Below are 23,721 nucleotides of genomic sequence, written 5' to 3' on the forward strand. Positions count from 1 at the left end.
TTTGACCTTGCATGCCGAGCTGCTCAAAATTTTATTTTTCTTATCTTTAGGGGGGTCAAAAGTAGTCTAAATTTAAAATCGCGAATGAATTCCTCCGTTACGTTAGCCACCATCTTGATTTTAAAGGAGAACCGTTTTTGCACAATATCTCCGCCATTTTTAACTTTTCCACAAAAATGGTAGAAACTGAAATTGTTAAAAATAAATCGTATTTACAATTTCTTTTTAAAAATTTTTGTCGTGAGGTCGATATTTTCTGAGTTAATTGTACTTACAGTAACCGCCTATATTTTTGACCATGATATTGCATGTAACTTTTTTATTATTGTAATATAATTCAAATCCTTCTAACCACTTAAAGTCCTATGTTTTGGCTATCTGTGGGCAAATTTTCAGCCAAATCGATCATGATGTATTTTGGAAATGAAGGAAAATGACGGTATTTTAACGTTTTCTACACTATAAAATTTGATCAAAAACCTGTTTTGAATCCAAATAACTTGTTACCTATACCTATAATGCCACATAAATGACATTTTTGAGTCCCTTGTATTAAAATAGTATGTTTTCCATTGATACTTTACGATAGAAAATGCAAATTTGTTTAAATAAATACAAAATCACTATAAAATCGCTTAAAATAACAATTTGAGAAAAGAAGAAGAAGACAATTCGACCTTAAATGTTTTATTTCTACATCTCTCAGATGCTATATATATACAAATTTTCAGACAAATCGGAGATCCAAAAGTTTTTTTTATCCAAAATTGAGTGATTTGAAATGGAATCACCCGTAATTATATGGTATAAGTTCTTGGCTTGTGGCAGGTGTCGTCCATTGACGATTGACGACTCTCTGGAATTGACCTAGCAGCTTGGTCTTCTGGCCAAAGTCTTTTTAGGCTTAGGAGTCTGTCAATCACTGGAGGGTTTTGAATTTTAAACTTTATCGCAGAGTAAATGTTGAAAAATACTTTTTATTGTACCTATTATATTATATAAACAATGAAATATTATTCTGGTCCAGATAATAAAAATATTATTTATAACAATTATTAAAGCTAATTTACTGTCCCCATAGCCATAATTTCCACAAAAAAAGAAGAAGAAAAAAAATAAAAAAAGTCCTACGTATTACTTACTACACCCTTCCTCGAGGCACTTACGAAATTTTTTCAAAATTGCAAAATTTTTCATCAAGTTATCGCGAAAAAGGTTATAATGTGAGATTCTATCTAACGGCGCGACTACTCGCGGGTTAAGTACAGTAGTCTAGCTATATTTGTCTGTCGTGCGAGTGTGAGCGTATCTACCAAGAGGTGGGTTTAATGGAACGACAGTGACACAGAAGCGGCAGCCATCATATGCTAGAGAGAGAAAGCTAAGCGCCGGTAAAGAGAGATAAATAGACCACCGACCAGAACTTCTCCGCGTTAGGCTATTTTTCGGACCTGGCCTAATCTATTGTGTTATTATATCTATGGTGAGAACACGACTTTTAAAAATATTTCAAAATCAAAATTAGCCAAATCAATCCAGTCTTTCTCATAGTTATAAAATAAAAAAAAAAGTACGAGTCAGAAAACGTTGGTTGTCAAATAAAATTAGAGGATGCCAGAAAAAAATTGAGTGCAGCGACTGTACAGGGCAATTGATTGTATCCCCCGTCGCATGGCGAAGGAAAAAATCACCAGTTTTATATAATAGTATCATTGCTTAAAAAAAGAAATTCCTTTTTAAAAAATGATAGTATAATTATTATATTATAATATAATATAATATAATATAATATAATATAATATAATATAATATAATATAATATAATATAATATAATATAATATAATATAATATAATATAATATAATATAATATAATATAATATAATATAATATAATATAATATAATATAATATAATATAATATAGTATAATAATTATAATAATATTATTAGGTAGGCATAAAAAACTCTAAGAGAAAAAGTAACTTTTAGACCTGACAACAATGCATATAATAAGACATATGTTTTAAGATGCTCAGTTGCCAATATGTGATCTGACTTAGTCTCCTTGGATTATATTAGTCCTAATATCCACAACAAAGAAATATATTACAATTCTTATTATCACGAATAATCTTTACATTCTCTAGATAGCAACAAATTTAACTATAACCGCTTTGTGTGATTATAATGTAAAAAATCAATTCTGAGTTTTCTAGGTCAGAACTTATAATTTATTACTTATTCAAAATCGCGCAACACTGTAAGAAAAAGATTCGTTCGAAGAGTAAAAAGCTTGCAAGAATTTTGATGAGATGGAAGAGTCCTTGAAAATTTTTCAAATAATTAATACAAAATTATCTGCTAATGACTAAACCCTGGAAATGTGTGTCCTTTCGTGAGCACTTTGTTAACTTTCAGATGGTATAAATATATTTCAGAAATACTAGCCGTAACATAGTAATTTAGCAAAACTCGGGAAGGCACTGATTTCACAGTAGGTTTAAAATTTTTACCGCGCTAAAGAACTGGGCTCCTGTTAGATATAAAATTTTTAATGGACTGCGCGTGCGTGGTAATGTTATTGCAACTTTAATAATTATTTTCAGTGCAAAAAAAGCCTGATCAATGTTCAAAATAGGTGATCATTGCTCAGCGCTTTATTTCCTATCGAATACAGTCATTTGTTTTAAAGATTTCGATCAATGAGGTGCCAACATCTTTTTTTTCGTCCTTGAATTTTCAACCCTTAATAAAAAATAAACTACAGGTGATCAAAATCTGAAACCTAGTGATCATTGCTGTACAAACCGTGAGCAAAAGGATGGTATAATTATTTTTACGAAATTCGATCAATGAGGTGCTAACATCTCATAACCAAATCTCTCAGCGGCTGGCTTCCAGCGGTGACGTCTGACAGCTACTGCTGGCTCAGCTGTCCAGCCGCTGTGGTCGTCCGAACGCACCCATGTTATTTTTGACGTGACCGCCATGTTTCTGGTGACAAACAAACCAAAAACTGGCTTCACTTTTGGAACGTGTGTTTTAAATGAGTGTTACCCGTCCTCTCTTTTTTCCTTGTCTAAGCTGTGTCTAGGTACACGCTAGTGTGTACGCAAATAAAAAAAGTTAGGTACACGCGAAACGTCATCAAGTCAGTGACGTCACTATTTAGCGTGCACGCGTGCACCGTTACTGGTTTGGAGCCGCGTCACGCGTGTATGCTGTCATAGCCACCTTTACTTAACAAGCCATGAAGTTGAAACTTGGCAACATCTATTGGTAGACCGATTAATTCTGACAGTTCTCATTTGTTTTTAAATAATTTTCACTTTATTTACAGAGAAACTGAAATATTTTACAATATTTCGTGCTCCAAATTATAAAGAACATTAAAAGGTATGTTATTAAGATGATTTTAGTTCAATATAATACATTTTTATATAAACTTGCGTGCATATAGAAATCCGTCCACTTAAAAATTTTGTCATTTTTAATGTCTCATATTTCCTAAACCTGTTGGCAGATTTAAGTGAATTTTATAATATGTTATAGCTTAATTCTTTAACAATATCGCTGTAATAATATTGTTGCTAAATAGTTAAATTTTTATGGTGTACCGGGCATTTAAAAAATACTGAAATTAAAACCCAACTATAGACTCCGGTTTTCTTAATATTCTGTTTTTTTATTAGTTCGCTTATGTTTAACAACTAGATTTGTTCTTTATCAAATCAGGGTGTTTCTAAATAAGTGCGACAAACTGTAAGGGGAAAGGAACAAAATGAAAAATGTTGACGCCTGTATTTTAAAGGTAATAATTTTTTTCGAATTCTGAGAAAACTAATAAGTATTTTTGAAAAATTTAAACGCAGAATAAAAGATTCCTTTATTACCGAGGGCCAAAATCCCTTAGAATGAATAAAAAGTTTTTTTTAATCACATATTTGAAACTAAAAATCACACAAAATTTTCTTAGTTTTTCACCCCTGTAACTTATTAAAATAAACATAGAAGTTTTCAGGGACTTTGGGTCCTTGGTCCTAACGTAATCTTCCACTGTGCGTTTAAATTTTTGAAAAATACTTATTAGTTTTCTTAGGATTCGAAAAAAATGAATCCCGTTTATATTCTTGTTATTGGTTTTTTTTTGTATAATAAACGTTACTTACAAGGAATTACTTTTAATATTATTTTGTACAAACTTCCAATTAATAATATTTTCTTGTTCGACTCAAAAAATACTATAAATTTTACCAGAATTTGTACTTTAAAATCGTAGTTTCGAAAGCGGTAGTCCGAAAGTCAGACTACGGACGTCATCAATTGCGACGTTGCCTTTTTCTCTTCATGGCTTGTAAAGTAAAGGTGGCTATGGCGCGGCTCAAATTAGCGTGTATAGTATTTTTACTACAAAAACGTTATTACGTAGGTCAAAATTTTTGACGTAAGAGAACTGTCAAAACATTAGAATGTGACTTTTCATTATTGCTCTGTTTATTATAAACACGGCAATAATGAAAAGTCACATTCTAATGTTTTGACAGTTCTCTTACGTCAAAAATTTTGACCTACGTAATAACGTTTTTGTAGTAAAAATACTATACCAAAAAAATCAGTTATAGTACACACTAAATAATGACGTCACTGACTTAATGACGTTTAAACCCGTTTAAACGTGTACCTAACTTTTTTATTTGCGTACACCACGTTAGCGTGCACCTAGACACAGCGAATATTTAATTTTTTCCACTGTATGATAAATCGAGTCAAACTCAGGTTTTTGACAACGGTTTTTTTTATATGACTATCTGTCATAATGCCATTCGTGACACAGCAAAACAGATGATTTCCTAGTTTTGTTTATATTTGTGTTGTAGGACGTTCCCAAAATATTCAAATAAATGCGATGCTACCGAGATTATTTAAAGCGGATGATATTCGCAAACACCAAATAAATACTCTTAAGATATTCAATGAGAAGTAATACTGGACATTTCAACATTTCAAAACAAAATATTAATATGATTTTTTTAGTGTTACAGAAGTTATTGAAAGTGAGGAATATGATGTTCTTTTTAGTTCAGGAGGCAATAACCTGTGCTTAAAAATTTCATTAGTAAAAGAATTCCCTAGTGAAAAGCCTTTACTAAAAGTAGTTCCCTCTGTTGTTCATCATTGGATATCAGGGGATGGAGATATCACAACAGCTCCTGGTTTACTTAATGTAAGACCACTTAAAACCTCTTTTAATAATATACCTCACCTTTCTTATTTTAGTGGACAGTCCATTCCGATTTAGGAAGAGTTGTGCAAGCTATCATAAGGGAATTCCAGAGGAATCCACCTCCATTAGTAATTAGTCATTCCATAAACATGTCTCCTACAAGTCCAATAAGTAAGCATTATTTCACATAAGATACAGTTGACAGATTCTAAACATGCCGGTGGTTGATGGTGTCTATGCTCCGCAGTCTATTTTGTAAAATTCGTTATTTCATTATTTCAAATACTTCCCCATACACCAACTATAATACTGTGCATCCCCCACCAGCACATTTAGAATCTTTTGCCTGTAGTTCTAAAGATTAGCATTTTAAGTATCAAGTTCAAACAATAGTAATAAAAGTCATAAGGAAGTGTAAACCAAGGGTTTCTAAATCTATTTGTAAGCCACTTTTTGCGAATGTTTAAATATCATTGATGATAATACACTCACCAGCAAAATTTATTGCCCACCTTAAAAATGGATCATTTTTGATGTCTCGAATTTCCTAAACTTATTGTCTGATTTAAGTGATTATTTGAATATGTTATTAAATTAAATTTGGCATTTTCCTTGCGACCGGACTTAACCCATTAATGGCCAAGCATTGAAATAATTAGATTTTTCACAATTCAAGTTTATATACTTTATAAATAAAGGTATAAGAACAATATTTTACTTAAAATTATAAACAATAATAATTGCAATATACAAAAAAATAATGTTTCGTTAACGAAACTTTGGCATAATATAGGTAGTAAATTGAAAGTTATACGTTTTATAGTGGGTAAATAAAATTTCTTAGTTTTATCAATTAAAAACTAAAGATATTGCTACAATAGTTAATTATGTAAAATAAAATGATCACTTGGCAGTATGGTAGTATGGCAGTAGCGTCATTATGGTATCTCATTTTTTATGGAAAGCACTAAAACAGTCAGCGTTCAAGTGAACCTTGCATTTTTTGCACAAATTAACAGAGTTAGTTTTGCACAGTCTACGCCGCCGTTTACGTCCCTCCTCTTTCCGAACGATATTATGACCAATCTGGTCATACTGAATATCAGAAGGCAAACTTCCTTTAGAAGAATGACCTCATGCCCTCATGCTGCGCTGATGTGGATGGCGTTGGCTCTGGGTCTGATTCGAAGTCACCTTCTTCAGCAGCTGTTTTTAGTGTAAATCTTTTTTCGTTCAGTATCAGTGACAAAACCAACGAAGAACGGAATTGCAATTGGGAGACTCGAGAGTTATTCGCAATGTTGTAAATTCTCCATGAATTTACAACTGTGCAATCTACAAGGTTCATAAACAAGGACCACAACCACTTTTTACTTCTTACTCGGATCCTGTAATTTGATACCAAATTATCTAGGAGACTTTGACCCCTTATAACTACCTTCGTCCCCCTGCACCGTTCCGCCCCTGAAGATTTTATTTAGATTGGTCACGATCTACCTATTCCCAAGTTTTGGTGCCCTATATCGATTACAAACGTCACAAAAAACCCCTTATAATTTTTATATTCACCCCTGCCCCCAACCCTTTATCCCCCACACAGCGTTCCACCCTTGGAGATTTTTCTTAGTTACGTCCTGACCTACTTATTCTCAAATTTTGGTGCACTATCTCGATCATGAGCGTCACAAAAAAAATAATAAAAACGGCGACTTTGACCCCTTAAAACTACCCTCGCCCATGCTCTGGTTTCCGCCCGTGTGGAAAAGTGACTAATTCAACATATCCCCGTATAGTTTGTCCATATTACTTATCACGAGCAAAATCCGCTTCCAGCTCTTGGACTATTAGTAGACTATCTGATATGGATCATAAATTCATGGATCCTGCCAAAGTTTCATAAACGAAACATTATCTTTAAAGCGTTATAAAATTTTATGAGTAGTCATATTTCAAATTATGTTTGGATAATATTATTCTACAATATCTAATTGAACAAGGAATGCTGGTTTGGTCGAATTTTAAATATCTTGTGATTTTGAGATCGCCAAGACCGCCTTTTGGTTGCAAGACCAAGACCAAGCTTGCAAGAACAAGACCAAGACCAAGACTGAACCTTGCAAGACCACGCAAGACCAAGACCAACCTGCAAGACTCTTGCACTTTTTTGAGAAAAATTGGTTTTTATTATTTAACTTTATTTTTTAGTTCAATAATATATACTGACATTGTAAGAGACCTTAAACAATATCGAATTTTTAAAATACATAATATTTTGGTTATATTTTTAAGTCGTTTTGATTAAGTCAAACGGTTTGCATTTTCTCAACCTTCAAAGTGTCCAGAAGGCAAATTTTCAAACGGCGACAGTTCAAGGACAATTGAAATTACTTGTAAGGCGAAAAAAATGTAATTATAGATAGGGTAATCCATTTAAAAAAATGCAATTAAAAACGGTTTTTATGTACCAGTAATTTTCGCTTTTTTGTCTAATAAAAATACTGACACTTATTTCAATTCTTTTCGCATAATCGAGGAAAAATGTAGGTCGTTAAATTTAAAATTAATACAAAAAATATCATAATAAATTTTGAAAAGGTATTCATAATGCTGTGAAAGCATTGTGGCCTGAATAAAAAATAACTGGTTGTCGATTGTAATGTGTCAAGCTTGGTATCGCAAAATCCAAAGCTTAGGTTCAGTTTCTGAATATAATGACAAAAATTCCGATACTGGGAAATTTTTAAAATTATTTTTTGGATTAATTTTTTAGAATCAGCGAAAGTTGGAAGTTGAATTATTTGTGAAAATCCCGGATGACAAACGCGTAAAGAAGTTTACTGATTTCATAGTTGAAAACTATTTGGAAGAATCTAGGTATTCCCCAGAAAGGGCCAGTACTACAAATAGTATGTGCCGCACTTGAAATGCATGCGCATCATTTCAGTGTGTTTTAAATTCTAGTTTTTACTACCCACATCCGAATATTTTCAACTTTTTAAATGTCATAATGGGTATTCAATCCTAAAATATGTGAAAATAAAAAGTGCGAATAACTCGTGTTACGAGAGCAATGTAGTTTAAATACAATTAAAGAACTGCAAGATAACAAATTACAGAATTAAGCGTTTATAACTCCCCATTAGGTATAGTTATTATGTTATAGTATTAGGTCTATAAATAGGTATGGTAAATATGAACGTATTTACTAAAAAGTATGTTTTAGTAAGTTTATAAAAAAAGTTAATTATATTAAATAATGATTAAATAGAGTAAAAAATATTTGATTTTTGTGTTCTCTTAAAAAAATTTAATTTATGTTCTTGAATTTGACCCTCGTAGGATAAATACTACAGTGTTCGAGTGAAAGGAGCAGATCATTATCTGTTAACAACTATAAACCGTTTATCCCTTTTCGTAAAATCTGTGAATTGAAGGTCCCCGACCATTTGTGGCACCTTTAAGAAGCTCTTTTTCTTTAACATTTTATTAAAATACAGGGGCAATAAACAATAATCCAGACTCAAGACGTGGTCTGAAGGCAGGCGGCAGGTATCGGCAGCATGCAAAACACAACGTGACACAACCGAAGGCCGGCAATTGCAACAAGGGTTGTAAATGCAGGTTTTTCCTACTGATAAACATAAACATTATAAAAATATACTCTAATCTCTTTATATAGAGAGAAATAATTAGGTCATTAGGTGAATGTATAATGTTAAAATTGGTATCCGTTTGAAACTACATTCTACATTCTGTTAAAATTTTAAAGCAAATAATATAGTTTCATTCTTCACATCAATATTTATTTCAATGTACATTTTATTCGAAATTGTTTGGTTCAAATTATTACTACCAAGAAAGCAAGACCAGCAAGACTCTTGCAGCAAGACCAAGACCAAGAACAAGACCGGCTAGTGCAAGACCAAGACCAAGACTGCCTTTTAGCTGCAAGACCAAGACCAATACCAAGCTTGCAAGAACAAGACCAAGACTAGCCTGGTCTTGGTCTTGTTCTTGTTTTGCCCATCACTAATTGCAGATGTATGCAATTTCTTGTAAAATATGAAATTTTGCATATAATATTCATGTCTTTACTTATATATTACATTACATATTTGTTTAAATGTTTGAAACGTTAATAAAATCTTTTTTTGGTAAAATTGTGGCTTATTTCCCATTATAAATAGTTGATTATATTTGTTTAAAGCTGTATATTTTAGAAAAGTACTTCACTCATGCTCTTATGTATAATATTTGACAAAACCAAATGAGAATCTTTACTATTTGAAACTTTTTTCAGATGGAGAAATTAGAGCAAGTCCAGTAAATTATCAAACATTTACAAACATAAAGAATTTCTCACCCCCTTCGCATTCAACACAATCTACTAGCTTTCAGAGTTTAGCAATTCCTGATTTATCTACTTTAAATCTAGAAGAACTGAAATTTTTGAGCGAGAATCCAGATAGACAAGATGAATTTATAGATGAGATGCCACTGATTAAAGAACAGAATAAAGCTTTGGGTGATATAATCCAACAGGTAGAAGAAATGGCAGGTAAATATTAACATTTTAAACACAGTATTTTTTAAAATAATGTGCTACAATATTTTGATCGTGGGGTGCAGATCAAAATATTGTATTGAATTTTTATCGAGCCTATATTAGATCTATTATAGATTACGTCTGTTTGGTATATGGATCAGCTAGCATAACTAATTTACGTCAGCTTGATAGAATCCAATTTAGTGATTGGAAAAATGTGTTGTGTTTGATGAAGAGCACTCCAAATGAATCCACACTGGTTCTAGCCTCTGAGAACCCACTCTCATTACGCAGTGAATATCTGGCAAGAAAATATTTCCTAATCCAACCTTATTATTGCTGCATGTATAATGCAAAAATAATTATTCAATTACATACAGCTGATTTAACATGTACATGCTTCTTAAAAAGAATTCCCACCACTGTTAAAGGTATTTGTAACTTGCAATGAGTTTAAGAGTTCGGCGCAAAATCTTGGTCCAATGCTATTTAAATCTATTAATTTTTTTCGAATCCTGAGAAAACTAATAAGTATTTTTGAAAAATTTAAACGCAGAAAAAAAGATTACAATATTACCGAGGGCCGAAAGTCACTTAGAATAAACAAAAAGGTTCTTTTAAATGAAATATTTGAAATTAAAAATCACACTAAATTTTCTCTTTTCTTCACCCCAGTAACTTACTAAAATAAACATTTTAAGTAAATTAAATTAAATATTTATAAATATAATTTAAATAAAATTAAATAAATATTTTTGAAAAATTTAAACGCAGAAAAAAAGATTGCAATATTACCGAGGGCCGAAAGTCACCGAATAAACAAAAAGGTTCTTTTAAATGAAATATTTGAAATTAAAAATCACACTAAATTTTCTCTTTTCTTCGCCCCTGTAACTTACTAAAATAAATATTATAGAAGTTTTCGGCCTTCGGTAATAATGTAATCTTTCATTTCGCGTTTAAATGTTTCAAAAATACTTACTTATTAGTTTTCTCAGGATCAGAAATAAAATGAATGCGTTTAAATAGCATTGGACTTAGTTAATAAATTCTCGTTATAATATTATTTGAGAATCATTGGACATACCACATCTAACAAGTGTCCTATCTACGAATATTATTCTTCCTAAATACCAAACTGAATTTTGTAATAATACTCTCAAGGAGGTCTTGAATAACTATTCAGATTATACCGCGATTTATACAGATGGGTCAAAATCAGTAACATGTACAATTGCAACCAGTGCTTACTTTGTATCAAAAATGAAGACTGTTATAAGGGTTTTACATTAATTTTTGAGTATTTTGTGGCTAGTTTTTATTTAACTATATTCCATTGAAAATGATAAATTTCATGTGCTTGTAGAATTATTTTTTCATCTGTAACCAGTTTAACCAAATACCAGTGATAGGTATTTATTCTCTTTAATAGAATTATGTATACCACCTTCTCAAATGCCTCAAAAATATGGGCCTGCAAGAAAATGAGGAGAAAACTAAGGTGATGGCATCAACACCCAACAATAGAGCCAGAAACATCGGTCTCCAATTGACGGTTGATAACTCTAGCTTTGAAGTGGTGGACACATTCACATACTTGGGCTCCCTGATCACCAAGGAGAACGTCATGACGGAAGAAATCAAGCAAAGGATAATCCTAGCAAACAAATGCTATTTTCGACAGTAGACATAATGAGAAGCAGAAACTTAAGCCAAAAAACAAAAATAACCATATACAAAACCTATATATAACTAGTTTTGACATATGGTCCACATGGATCATCTCCAAGGATGATAAAACCTTCTGCTCTTATATTTGAATGAAGGAACTTAAGAGGAATATTCGGTGGCACCTGTGAAAATGGTGTCGAGGAGGAGGTACAACTACGAGCTATACCATAGATATAAACATATATTTGGTGGTAAAGACGTAGTATCTCTTATAAAAATAGGAATACTAAGATGGGCAGGACATCTAGCAAGATCACAGCAGAACAACCCTCCTAGAAGAATCCTTATGTCACAACCCGTGGTAAGTAGAAATAGGGGTAGGCAAAAACTCAGATGGAAGGATGGTGTAGATGAGGATAGTAGAAAAATAGGCGCAGCAAACTGGCATAATAGGCTTGGGAAGGTCGAGGCTCTTTTATAGGGCTGTAGCATCATTGGTGATGATTGATGACGAATATAATTATGATTATTAAATGTATTAATCTTTTCACCTTCATTGTGGGCCATAATGTCCACATCGTTCTGTGATAAAAAATTGTTATCTACCTGTCATCCCTTTTGCATCAATAAGTTATCGCCTTTTTCAAATATGGTAATTAGATAATCTTTGATTTTTAGAAGCGAATTTAACTAGGGAAGAAAAATTACATGAACTGCAAAAATGTGTCGGTACTACAATAGAAGAACTTGCTAAACTTGCCTTTGAAAATGAAAGACTGCATACCATATATCAACAATTATATGATAAATATGCTCCAAGAAATATACAGGTAAGATAAAAAACCAATAAAAATTATAGATTATTTCAGTATCAGAATAATTGTTCCTTATGGAAATTTTTTATGTGCTGTTTCTGTTTAGCGGTTTTGTCACTATGAAATTTATTACAGTCGGAAAAATGAAACAATAGGGCTTTTCATTCACAGTCATTTGTTTCGAGCTTCTGTCATGTGTCACATAATATTAATATACACTGTGTCCATAAAGTATGGAACAAATTCTTTTTTAGCTAAACAGAGCATTTTAAGAAGTATTCCTGAAACACGTCGATTTTTGATTTTAATTTACCGTATTTTAAAATAATATGCTAATATACAGGGTGAATTACTTTCGAGTAATGACGTCACCGTCATTTTTTTTTAAATGGAACACTCCCATTTTGTCTCAATTTTCGGATTACTCTAACTGAGCTGATTCCAAAAATGTATCACATGTTGATTCAAATTGGTACAGGGTGGACAAAAATACAATAGTTTTGTGTGTGCTCACAATATTAAATTTTAATTAATTTTTGATAATAAATTAAAATATTAAATTAAATAATATCAAAAATTAATTAAAATCAAAAATTAATTAAAATATCAAAAATACAATAAGTATTTTTGATAATATTGTTAATTTAACTAACGCGTTACTTTATGAACACACACAAAGCTATTGTATTTTTGTCCACCCTGTACCAATTTGAATCAACATGTGATACATTTTTGGAATCAGCTCAGCTAGAGTAATCCGAAAATTGAGACACAATGGGGGTGTTCCATTTAAAAAAAAAATGACGGTGACGTCATTACTCGAAAGTAATTCACCCTGTATATTAGAATATTATTTTAAAATACGGTAAATTAAAATCAAATATCGACGTGTTTCAGGATTATTTCTTAAAATTCTCTGTTTAGCTAAAAAAGAATTTGTTCCATACTTTACGGACACAGTGTATATACGTCGTACGTTATTGGTATTACCAATGATACAAACCGAAGACGTATGACGTAGATATATTAATATTATGAGACACATGACAGAAGCTCGAAACAAATGACAATCGATGAAAAGCCCTATACGCTGTGAGCTCGTAGGTAGAGGGGATAATTAAAAAGTCGTGAGCGCCAGTAGTGACAAGTCTGTAAACCTTTACCGGAAAGGCTATAGCGGGATAAGATGGTCAAAAATGCCCCCGCACCGATCAGCCCAGCTACTTACGTTTTCGATAAAGGATATAAAATTATGCCCTCATGCAAATTTTTAGCTTTCCAGAGGTCCTAAAACCTCTTAAATCGAGAAAAGAAGAATTTTTAGGTTTTATTTTTTTGTGAGCGCAATTTTAACTTGAAAAATCTGAAAAAATTCAAGAGGATGTATATTTTGAATTCAAAACAGCCTGATTTTTTTCAGATTTTTGTAATAAAAAATGAGCCCAGGAAAAATTTTTGAAATTTTAAAAAAAATTTTAGGTTATGTAAATATGATTTGGCCAACTTTTAAGTAGTATTTTTTTGATTATTTTTTGTCGTTCTTTTGAATGGCAGAGGCAGAATTTTTAATATCTGAGCGGAAAGAACGAAAAAATTGAAAAAACCGTTTTTGGCTGTCTCGAGATGCATCGCGGGACAGCCAATTTTAGGATTTAGGATCCTGATCAAGTATATTCAAATGGGAAATAAGCCACAATTTTACCTAAAAATGATTTTATTAACGTTTCGACGCCCAAGTCGGGTGTCGTTGTCAAAATACAAAATAATACTAAATAAATAAAAATGTTGTTGCTTAGTAAAAAATTCTTCTAATAATTTATTTAATCTGACTCATTTATATCGGAAATTCAGACACGTATTATACATTTTAAAGTAGACGACTTAAAAAATCATTTTTAGGTAAAATTGTGGCTTATTTCCCATTTGAATATACTTGATTATAAAAATGCCACAAGAAAATAGCTTCAGAACAACATTAGGATCCTGACTTATACAACAGAAAAAACGCTAAAAGTGTGAATTTTGTCATAAAATTTGGTACGTGGGCCTATAAAAATATTTGGAACAGCTTTTCAAAATAACTTTTTTCGATATCTCTGACGCGAAGCAAATCGAATCGCATATCGAAAATTCACCCTGTTTGTGGATTCGCAGTAGACCGCGTTTAAAATTTAAATTTCAGTTGACTATTCTAAAAATTGTGAACCATCAACCTGTATGACTGTGCCAAATTTCAAATCTGTATATATTTTGGTAGCCGAAATATAGGGGTGTCTTCATCTTAAATGCGACACACAGTATATTATCAATTTGATAATTTATTGCAACTAATATAATCGTATTTTTTATAACTATATTCAAAATATACATTCTAAATACTGACTAATCCACTAATTTTATCATAAAAAGTTCAAATTGATTGCATTGCAGTATTGAACCAATTAATGCGTATTAATATAATATTATTATAGTAATTATAATATACAGAGTAAGTTTTATGTACAGAAACCCTCAATTATCTCGGAAAAGTCTTGCACGATTTTTATAGGTTTTGGTGGGTAGGGGTTTTCTAATGCAGCCGATATTATAGTGGTAATTACATTGTTGTCAGATCTTCCTTTTTTCTGGAAATCTAATGAACTTTCTTATTTCAAATGGAATACCCTGTATGTCTTTTGCGTTTTGAAGTCCTTAAGAAATACTGATTATTTTTCATGTTATATTCCCTATACCTAAATGCCATAGTTTCGGAGTTATTGCTACATGTATTTAAAAAAAAATTTAAACAAATTATAAAAATCAACTTTTTCGGCCCGTGTAGACATTATTTTACATTCTTTGGATCATTGGGAAGAAAAAAGGTCTTTTGTAATTTTTCTCTAAAGTTAATGGTTTTCGAGCTCTAAACAATTTAAAGCTGAAAAAATCGAATACTGACGATTTTCAAGGTTCAAAAACAAATAAAAAATATTATTTTTGAAACTGCTGAGTACCCAAATTCAAGCTAAGCCCTTCTTCTAGGCGCTCGCTATAAACTTTTTTGGTCCGTTTTATCTAAAACATTGCTTTTTAATAATTGTTAGTGAAGCGCATATGAGAGGACGGGCAATCGGGCTGCATTAACAACTAAAAAATAATATTTTAAAATGAAACAAGCTTAAAATTGCTTATTGGTAGCTGATAAAATAAGGCTTGAACTTGAATTTGTATACTGCTAGTGTTTTTGAACCTTGAAAATCGTCATTATTCGATTTTTTTTCAGTTTTAACTCCAAAACGATTAACTTTAGAGAAAAATTACAAAAGAACTTTTTTGTTCCCAATGGTCCAAAGAACGTAAAATAATGTCTACCCGGGCCGAAAAAATTGATTTTTATAATTTAAATTTTTTTTAAATAAATGTAGCAATAACTCCGAAATTATGGCCTTTAGGTATGGGGAATATAACATGAAAAATAATTAGTATTTTTTAAGGACTTCAAAACGCAAAGGGTATTAGAGGGTATTCCAAATGAAGTAAAAAATTTAATTAGATTTTTAGAAAAACGGAAGATCTGACAACAATGTAATTAACACTATAATATCGGCCGCATTAAAAAACCCCTACCCACCAAAATTTATAAAAATCGTGCAAACCGTTTTCGATATAATTGAGGGTTTACGTACATAGACCTCACTCTGTATATATTATTATTACACATTAATTGGTTCAATACTTCAATGCAATCAATTTGAACTTTTTATGATAAAATTAGTGAATTAGTCAGTATTCTAAATGTATATTTTCAATCTAGGTATAAAAAATACGACTATATCAGTTGTAATAAATTATCAAATTGATAATATATCCACAAACAGGGTGAATTTTCGATATGCGAGATTCGATTTGCTTCGCGTTAGAGATATCTAAAAAAGCTATGTGGAAAAGCTGTTCCAAATATTATTATAAGCCCACATACTAAATTTTATGACAAAATTCACACTTTTAGCGTTTTTTCTGTTGTAGTCAGAATCCTAAATCCTAAAATTGGCTGTCCCGAGATGCATCTCGAGACAGCCAAAAACGGTTTTTTCAATTTTTTCGTTCTTTCCGCTCAGATATTAAAAATTCTGCCTCTGCCATTCAAAAGAACGACAAAAAACACACAAAGAAATACTATTTAAAAGTTGGCCAAATCATATTTACATAACCTAAAATTTTTTTGAAAATTTTAAAAAATTTTCCTGGGCTCATTTTTTATTACAAAAATCTGAAAAAAATCAGGCTGTTTTGTATTTAAAATATACATCCTATTGAATTTTTTCAGATTTTTTAACTTAAAATTGCGCTCACAAAAAAATAAAACCTAAAAATTCTTCTTTTCTCGATTTGAGAGGTTTTAGGACCTCTGGGAAGATAAAAATTTGCATGACGGCATAATTTTATATCCTTTATCGAAAACATAAGTAGCGGCGCTGATCGGTGCGGGTGCATTTTTGACCATCTTATCCCACTATAGCCTTTGACATAAATGTCAAAGTGATTAATTTAAAACATTGAAATTAAAAACATTAATAGGAAATAATATTAGTTGGTCAAAGCTCTGGTGTATATTTTTACCTTAAATATACTTACGTTTTAAATACTGAATTTTAAGTTTTTTTAATATTTTGTAATATGTAATTATAAATTAATATAAGCGCCATCTACACGATAATTGTGAAAGTATCCGAAGTAAGAAATTAATATTTCATTAATAGACCGTTAAAATGATTAGCAAAATCTTTAAAAAATCGATTACAATTTAATTACTTTTTTGCGTTGTAATTATTAGGCGATAACAATTAAATAATAAATTTAAAAATTACCGGTGAAAGTTGCATTAGTAATCCGCTAGGAGCGACACCAGCGAAGCTCAGAGCGTATACCCATGAACGATCACATCAATCATTTATTTTGTATTTGCTGTCTTTTTTATAAATAAACGTTTGTTATAGAAAAAGACAGCAAATACAAAATACGTGATTGATGTGATTGTTCATGGGTATTCTTTCATTTTTCCGACTGTATTGATTATTGATGTCTTTAAAATGGGAATTTATTTGCTTCTTCAAGCGTTCTGCAATTTTTGCAATCAATATTACCTACTTTTTATACACACACACACTTTTGCTTCACCCGGCTGTAGAAGGATTCCTTCTAGCCGCGAGTTGTTGGTTAAAGTACTTCTCACGTCAAAACTTCCAAACACTCTAACCATCTCTTCCTCCGACACTGAAGGTATACAAGAGAACTTACTTCTGTTAGGGTATTGAATTATTTTTCGGTGATTTGCCTAATAGAAGACCCACAATAAAGCCATCTTAATAATTACGTAATAACATAAAATGTTTTTCAGTTTATCTTCATATCGCTGTCTTTTGGCACTATTTTACCAGCATAGCGCTTAGTTTTGGTGTATGTTCAGTACTTAACTTTCGTCAGAACAAATCGACGCCATGGTAACACGCTGTCCTACCAAAGTTCTTGTACATAATTTGCCAGAAGTTTCCTTGGCTAATAGAAATGACATCTCGAACTGTTACTAAAGCTTTTGCCGTTAAAAACTCTATTGTTCACATCTTCGACTAACTTTATATTCTTCTGTCCACAGTATCCAATTCTGCAATATAAAATAGTCGGAGATCTACACAATTAAAATTTTATATACATTGGTATATTATTAACTTCGCTGTATGTTTTAATTATCTTACCAGTTGTTCTTCTAAGTTGTACTGTTGCTGGTAACTCATGTCACTCTAGTTTTCCGACTTGTGTTGGTATTTGCAATTTCGTCATAAGTCCAACATTTTCACACACGTTTCTTCGGAACCGTCTCGGGAATTATTTTCCCAACCACTTCTTCCAGGCGTTTATCGTTCTGTTAGTGTCCTCCAATAATTCTGTGAAGATTGACCATTTATTTCGTGTTCTAAAACTATAGTAAATGCTTTGTTAATATTGTTGGTCTTGCAATTAATTAATCTTTCTATAATTCGCTCTATCTCAAGGCATCAACGAACGTATCTACATATATTTTTTCCAAAATGGCGTTGACTGCTTCTGGATGAGCAAGATATGCTATAAATTCCTAAAGTCCACGTTTTTACGATGGATTCTAGTTCGCAGTATGCTTTACTGTAGAAGGGATCCCCATAGAGTTTTATAGTCGATTGAATAAGATCTGGTAACATTTCTCTAAATCCTTAAGAGCGATCGTAAAATGGCTATTTTTTCTTATCTCCAATGGTTAGCCATCGTTGTCTGAGGTAATTGCTTCAATTCTGCCGATACATAGGTTGTTCAAATGAAAAGGTGCAAAACTACACTGTGGGTATAAATAAAATCTTTATTCAAAGAGTTGAAAGACTGATAAATTTTGTACACACTTGACTGAATAAAGAAAGTGAAAAAATTGTATATTAAAGTGTGTAAAAGTATTTTATTTCCTTAGCTAATCGCTAAGTAAAAGCGAGGCTAAAGAACTGTAAGCGCTTAGCTAAGGAAATAAAATTACACAATACACAATTTTTTCACTTCCTCTAATTATTCAAAGACTTCACCATTGGCATAAGCACAACGCACACATTGATTAACGAGCCGAAGGATTCCTTGTTCCCAGAATGCCTGTGGCCGTGACGAGACCCAGTCGTTCACAGCATCCTTAAGTTCGTCGTCGAGTTGAAGTGCTTCGTTTTGAGATGTTTTTTCAGAGGAACCAAACACATCGCAGGGCGACATGTCTGGACTGTAGGGCGCATGGTCAAGCTGCTCCCACTTGAAATTGGCCATTTCCGCTTGTGTGACTCAGGAGACGTGTGGGTCACCAGAGTCACACATTTGACCACACATTTCTAACGCTCCACACTGTTCCAACGCTCACATCCACCTTCACCAACATTCGCATTGTGACACGCCGATTACTTTTTACTAGGTCGTACATTGTCAATATCGTCGACAAGGTCCACCTTGTCGATGATATCGACCATGATAACTGTGTTTGCCTGGCTAGGTCTCGGTTCATTGACCAAGCTCTCACGGCCTGCATGACAACAGGCACTCCATTTTCTCACGGACTTGTCGGACACACAGTCTTCCCCGCACTCCTTAATCGTCGAATTTTGCAATGTGAACGCCATGATGTCCCCACACGAACTGCCGACTGCCGGGTCAATTGGACGACTTGCGGCTAGAGAACACTAATACTTTGCTGGAGAGCTTCTGGTTTGGCGGGCAATTTGAAAAGCATTTATTATACACTTAATACATATCATTAAGTTTAACATAAGTAATAAATGAAAGACCTCACTTCGCTTGGTCGAGTATCATTTATTAATCTAATTATATAGTACAGTGGAACCTGCTTAATTCGAACTTCCATAATTCGAAATCTTCTTTAATTCGAATTTTTATTCTGGTCCGTAGCATTTCCTATATAAGTAATGGTAAAAAGTCGTGAATAATTCAAATTATATTTTGGATAATTCGAACTTTTCTGCTATCTTTTCTGAGTATCTTAGAATCTTTTGTCATTACTGAGAAGCTGAATTCTAAAAAGCAGCTAAAAATTTCGGATCTCTTTGGAAAAAAGTAAAGTAGGTCTTTTTTATATCTTGCAAATGTTTTAATTGATATTTTTGGCCGAATTTTGTTAGCCAATTTTTTTAGGTTGACAAAAGTCAGGCAAGAATAGGAACAAAAACATCTCCAAGTGATAAAAATGATCAACTACTGTTTTTTTGCTGATCACCTACTGATATTTTTATCATTTGCAGATGTTTTGTAGGTAATCCTTGTTTTTGTAGATTTATTTTTTAATTCGAATTTTTGGATAATTCGAATTTTTTTAACGGTCCCCTGAGATTCGAATTATCCAAGTTTCACTGTATTAGCAATATTTTAAATAAAAAAACATCGTTATGTATATTATGTATACGATACCTATGCTATAGGTTATAGTTATATTGGGGACTTAGCAATTTTACACCAGTATTTTGAATTTCTCTACCAGAAGGTTTGTTTAAACAATAATTTTCCCTTTTATGTTTTCTCTTATTAACTGAAAACAATCACTTTTGTTTAAGAAAATTTTTATTATGTGGAATATTTCTATTTTCCTTGGGACTGTTCTTTAATGTGGTAATGATATAACTTTTATATGGTTATTTTACTATAATTTATAGTTAATTATTTTATAGAGAAATTAAAAATACTGGATTTAGTTAACATACTAAGGAAACTCAATATGGTGATAATGCATGATGCCAAGTTAGACAAAGAAAAATTACATTTAAAAAACTGGCTTGATATGTGCTCACATTGATCTAATTTCCTCAATGACAGAATTAAATGAAACAAAACGTTTAACCGTTCATTGAAGCTGTGCTAAATGCAGAAGGAAGCACATCAATAATAGTACTAAAGGAAAATAGAAATATTCCGCGCAATAAAAATATTACTAAACAAAGGAAATTAGGTCAAGAAAAAACTCAAAATTGGCGTTTGAACAAACCTTGTGTTAAAGAAATTGAAAACAATGCTGTAAAATTGTTACCTACATTCCCATTGTGATATAACTAATACATATTATTGATGTTTTTTATTTAAAATATTGCTAATGCTTTACAATTAGGTATTAGGTAAAGCATATTTTGAATTTCATTTATATAAATAATCGAACAAGCGAATGAGATCTTTTATTTACTGTCTTAAATATTATATTTATTTTAAATATGCTTTTCAAATATTGCCCGCCAAATCCTGACTAGACTGTCAATTGTCTAGAAGCTCGCCAGCTAAAGTATTATGTTTTCTCTAACCGCGAGTAATTGGACGGCGCTCTAATAAGAGCCTCTACTCTCTCCTGCGCAAGCGGGCGCCAGGGCATGCCCGATCGAAGCCGAAGGCTGCATTTGCATCCCTGGATGTCTCACTACGTTATCCCATAGAACAGCGTTTCCCAACCGATGAGTCGCGGCATGGCGCTTACAGTAGCTGAGTAGCGTGCAATGATCGTGCACATTCTGGCAATGACGCCAGTCCGTGGGTGAGGGATGGGTCGCGAATATGAAAAAACATCAGAAGGTGGGTCGTGGGTCGCCAGACATAAAAGGTTGGGAACCACAGATAGCAGCATAGGCAAATATGTTTGCGGTTACGTTATTACGACGTTTCGTACCTTTTCATTTGAACAACCTAGTAAATCTCTCACTACTTTCTAAAACCTTTTTTGATCACTTCCATGAATGAGAAGTCCCTTTAAACGTCTTAAAGGACCTTCTTGGAATTATTGAAATCTGCATTTCGTTCCTTAAGATATTCGCGCAACTGCTTTTATAGAAAGGGTTTTAGCAATATCCTTTATCAAATTCCCGCTAATTATCAAAATAAATCTTAATAATGTATACCGAAAATCGAACTATGTATTTAGGTCTTTTGAACACACTTATCCTGGTAAACCCTTTAATTCTATTGTCCATAAAATACGGGTTTATAGACTTGAAATCACTAAATATATACAAGTTAAAAAACTAATCATCTGTTTCATAAATATATGGTGTGTTAATATATTTTTTTATTTTTTGTTGTATAAGTTGTAATGAAAGATTAATCTGGTTTTGTATTTTTAGGGACAATTAAAAATAGAGGCTGAAAAGGCAGATAAAGAGAGTGAAAAAATCGCAGAATCTTTTTTAGGTGGCGAGACAGATGTTGATAAATTTGTAAATGATTTTATTAGAGTAAAAACCTTATCTCAAAGTCGAAAAACCAAAGAAGAAAAATTAGGGCAGCAATTAGATAGATTAGAAAAAGCTGGATTTTAAACTTTTGCAATAATCTATTGTTAAGTAGGTAGATTTTATAATATAAAATGTGATAGAATATTTTGTTCGATTAAATTATTTTAAAAATAAAATATATAGAATAATACGCATTATATTTACTGTTAATAATATTGTTGTCATTTATACATAATATACTCGTATATTAGGTTAACTCTGGCCTTGATTCTTATAGAAATATGCTTTATTGTCATGAAAAATTTAACAATTTTATAGACAAAGCTTACAAGAATCATAAATAAGAACAATAACAAATACAATTTACTAAAATGATATAAATCGTCAATAATTCTTATGTACATTTATGTACGAGGCCAACGATCGACCTGCGCTGTACGGCCATTGGGTGGATGGAGTTTTGTTGATGATAAAACGCACCGTACCACAATGTACTGTTTGAAAAATATACGTCCGTATCTCAAAAGAAATTAGTAGGACACTCTGGTCCGGATATATGGCAAGAATTCAAGAAGAAAGACCTCTTGGAAAACCAAAAAGGAGATCGAAGGAAGAAGTAAATGAGGATGCCAAAGCCTCGACAAAACTAAAAACACGCAAATGAAAAAAAACACAGTCTATTAAGTTCTTTGGAGATTCTTACTGAAAGAGACCAAGACTCGACCTTTGTAGATTAAAAAATCTAATACGTCCGAATCTCCATAAGATGAAAGAGTGGTTACGAAGCAAAACATATTATGTTCAGATAATAAATATATTAAAAGTAGATTTGTATCTTATAAAAATCTATAAACCGAAATATGATGTTAATAAATTCCTAAATAAAATGTTCACAACAATTTGAGGTTACCACCTTTTCACCCGTTTCTTCTGAGGTTCTTCAATCCAATTGAGCTTGTTTGGGCGTCTCCATTTAAGCACTGTTTTATTATCAAATGTGCAATATCAGACGTAAACTTGTGCAATAAATTTTTCTCCTATCACAGTCACAATCGCTGCTGCCAATATGCTCCCAAATTTAAAAAGAACGTCTTTTATGGAACCAGCGATAGATACAGCAATAGATGAAATTACTATCAATCTTCAAAATGAGGATTCAGATGATCATTCTATTGTTAAGGCGCGTTTACATGTATCCAGTAACTGGCGCCAGTCGCACTGGAACGACAGTGCTGGCATCATGTAAACGCTTTTTTGTTCCAGTCCAGCGCTGTCTCGAATAGAAGGCTGGTCTATTTTTCATGCCAGTGGCCCTCGTCCGCGTCCCTTCTAACCCCGTGCCAGTGGTTGTAGACACGTGTAAACACAGCGTTCCAGTCGCTGGCGCTGTCGTACCTGTGGTTTCAGTGGCCGTATTAGGATTTTTAATAAGAGTGCCAGTGAGATTGGCGCCAGTTACTGGATACGTGTAAACGAACCTATCCAGCGCTGTCTTAGTCAAGCACTCGCATTCCAGTGAGACTGGCGCCAGTTACTGGATACGTGTAAACGTTACTTTAGTTCTGAAAGTCATCGAAATCTATTATAAACAAATACACTAAGCATCAAAATTAACGCACCACCTTAAAAATGGGACATTTTTGATCTCTTATTTCCTAAAGTGTTGTCCGATTTTAGTGATTTTTTTAGTATTTTATAGCTTTATAC

At 32.3% G+C, this 23,721-nt stretch overlaps 1 protein-coding gene across 1 annotated transcript; it reads left to right on the forward strand.

The window, feature by feature from the left end:
* The first annotated feature begins 4,668 nt into the window (after window positions 1-4,668).
* LOC114328863 (vacuolar protein sorting-associated protein 37A) lies at window positions 4,669-22,204 on the forward strand. Its single transcript, XM_028277826.2, has 6 exons — window positions 4,669-4,980; window positions 5,035-5,224; window positions 5,278-5,395; window positions 9,525-9,782; window positions 12,120-12,271; window positions 21,904-22,204. The coding sequence occupies exons 1-6, from the start codon at window positions 4,907-4,909 to the stop codon at window positions 22,096-22,098; spliced, it is 987 nt and encodes a 328-aa protein (XP_028133627.1). The 5' UTR covers window positions 4,669-4,906; the 3' UTR covers window positions 22,099-22,204.
* The last annotated feature ends 1,517 nt before the right edge of the window (window positions 22,205-23,721 follow it).

This window comes from Diabrotica virgifera, chromosome 1 (assembly GCF_917563875.1).
Source record: "Diabrotica virgifera virgifera chromosome 1, PGI_DIABVI_V3a".
Lineage (NCBI taxonomy): Eukaryota > Metazoa > Arthropoda > Insecta > Coleoptera > Chrysomelidae > Diabrotica > Diabrotica virgifera.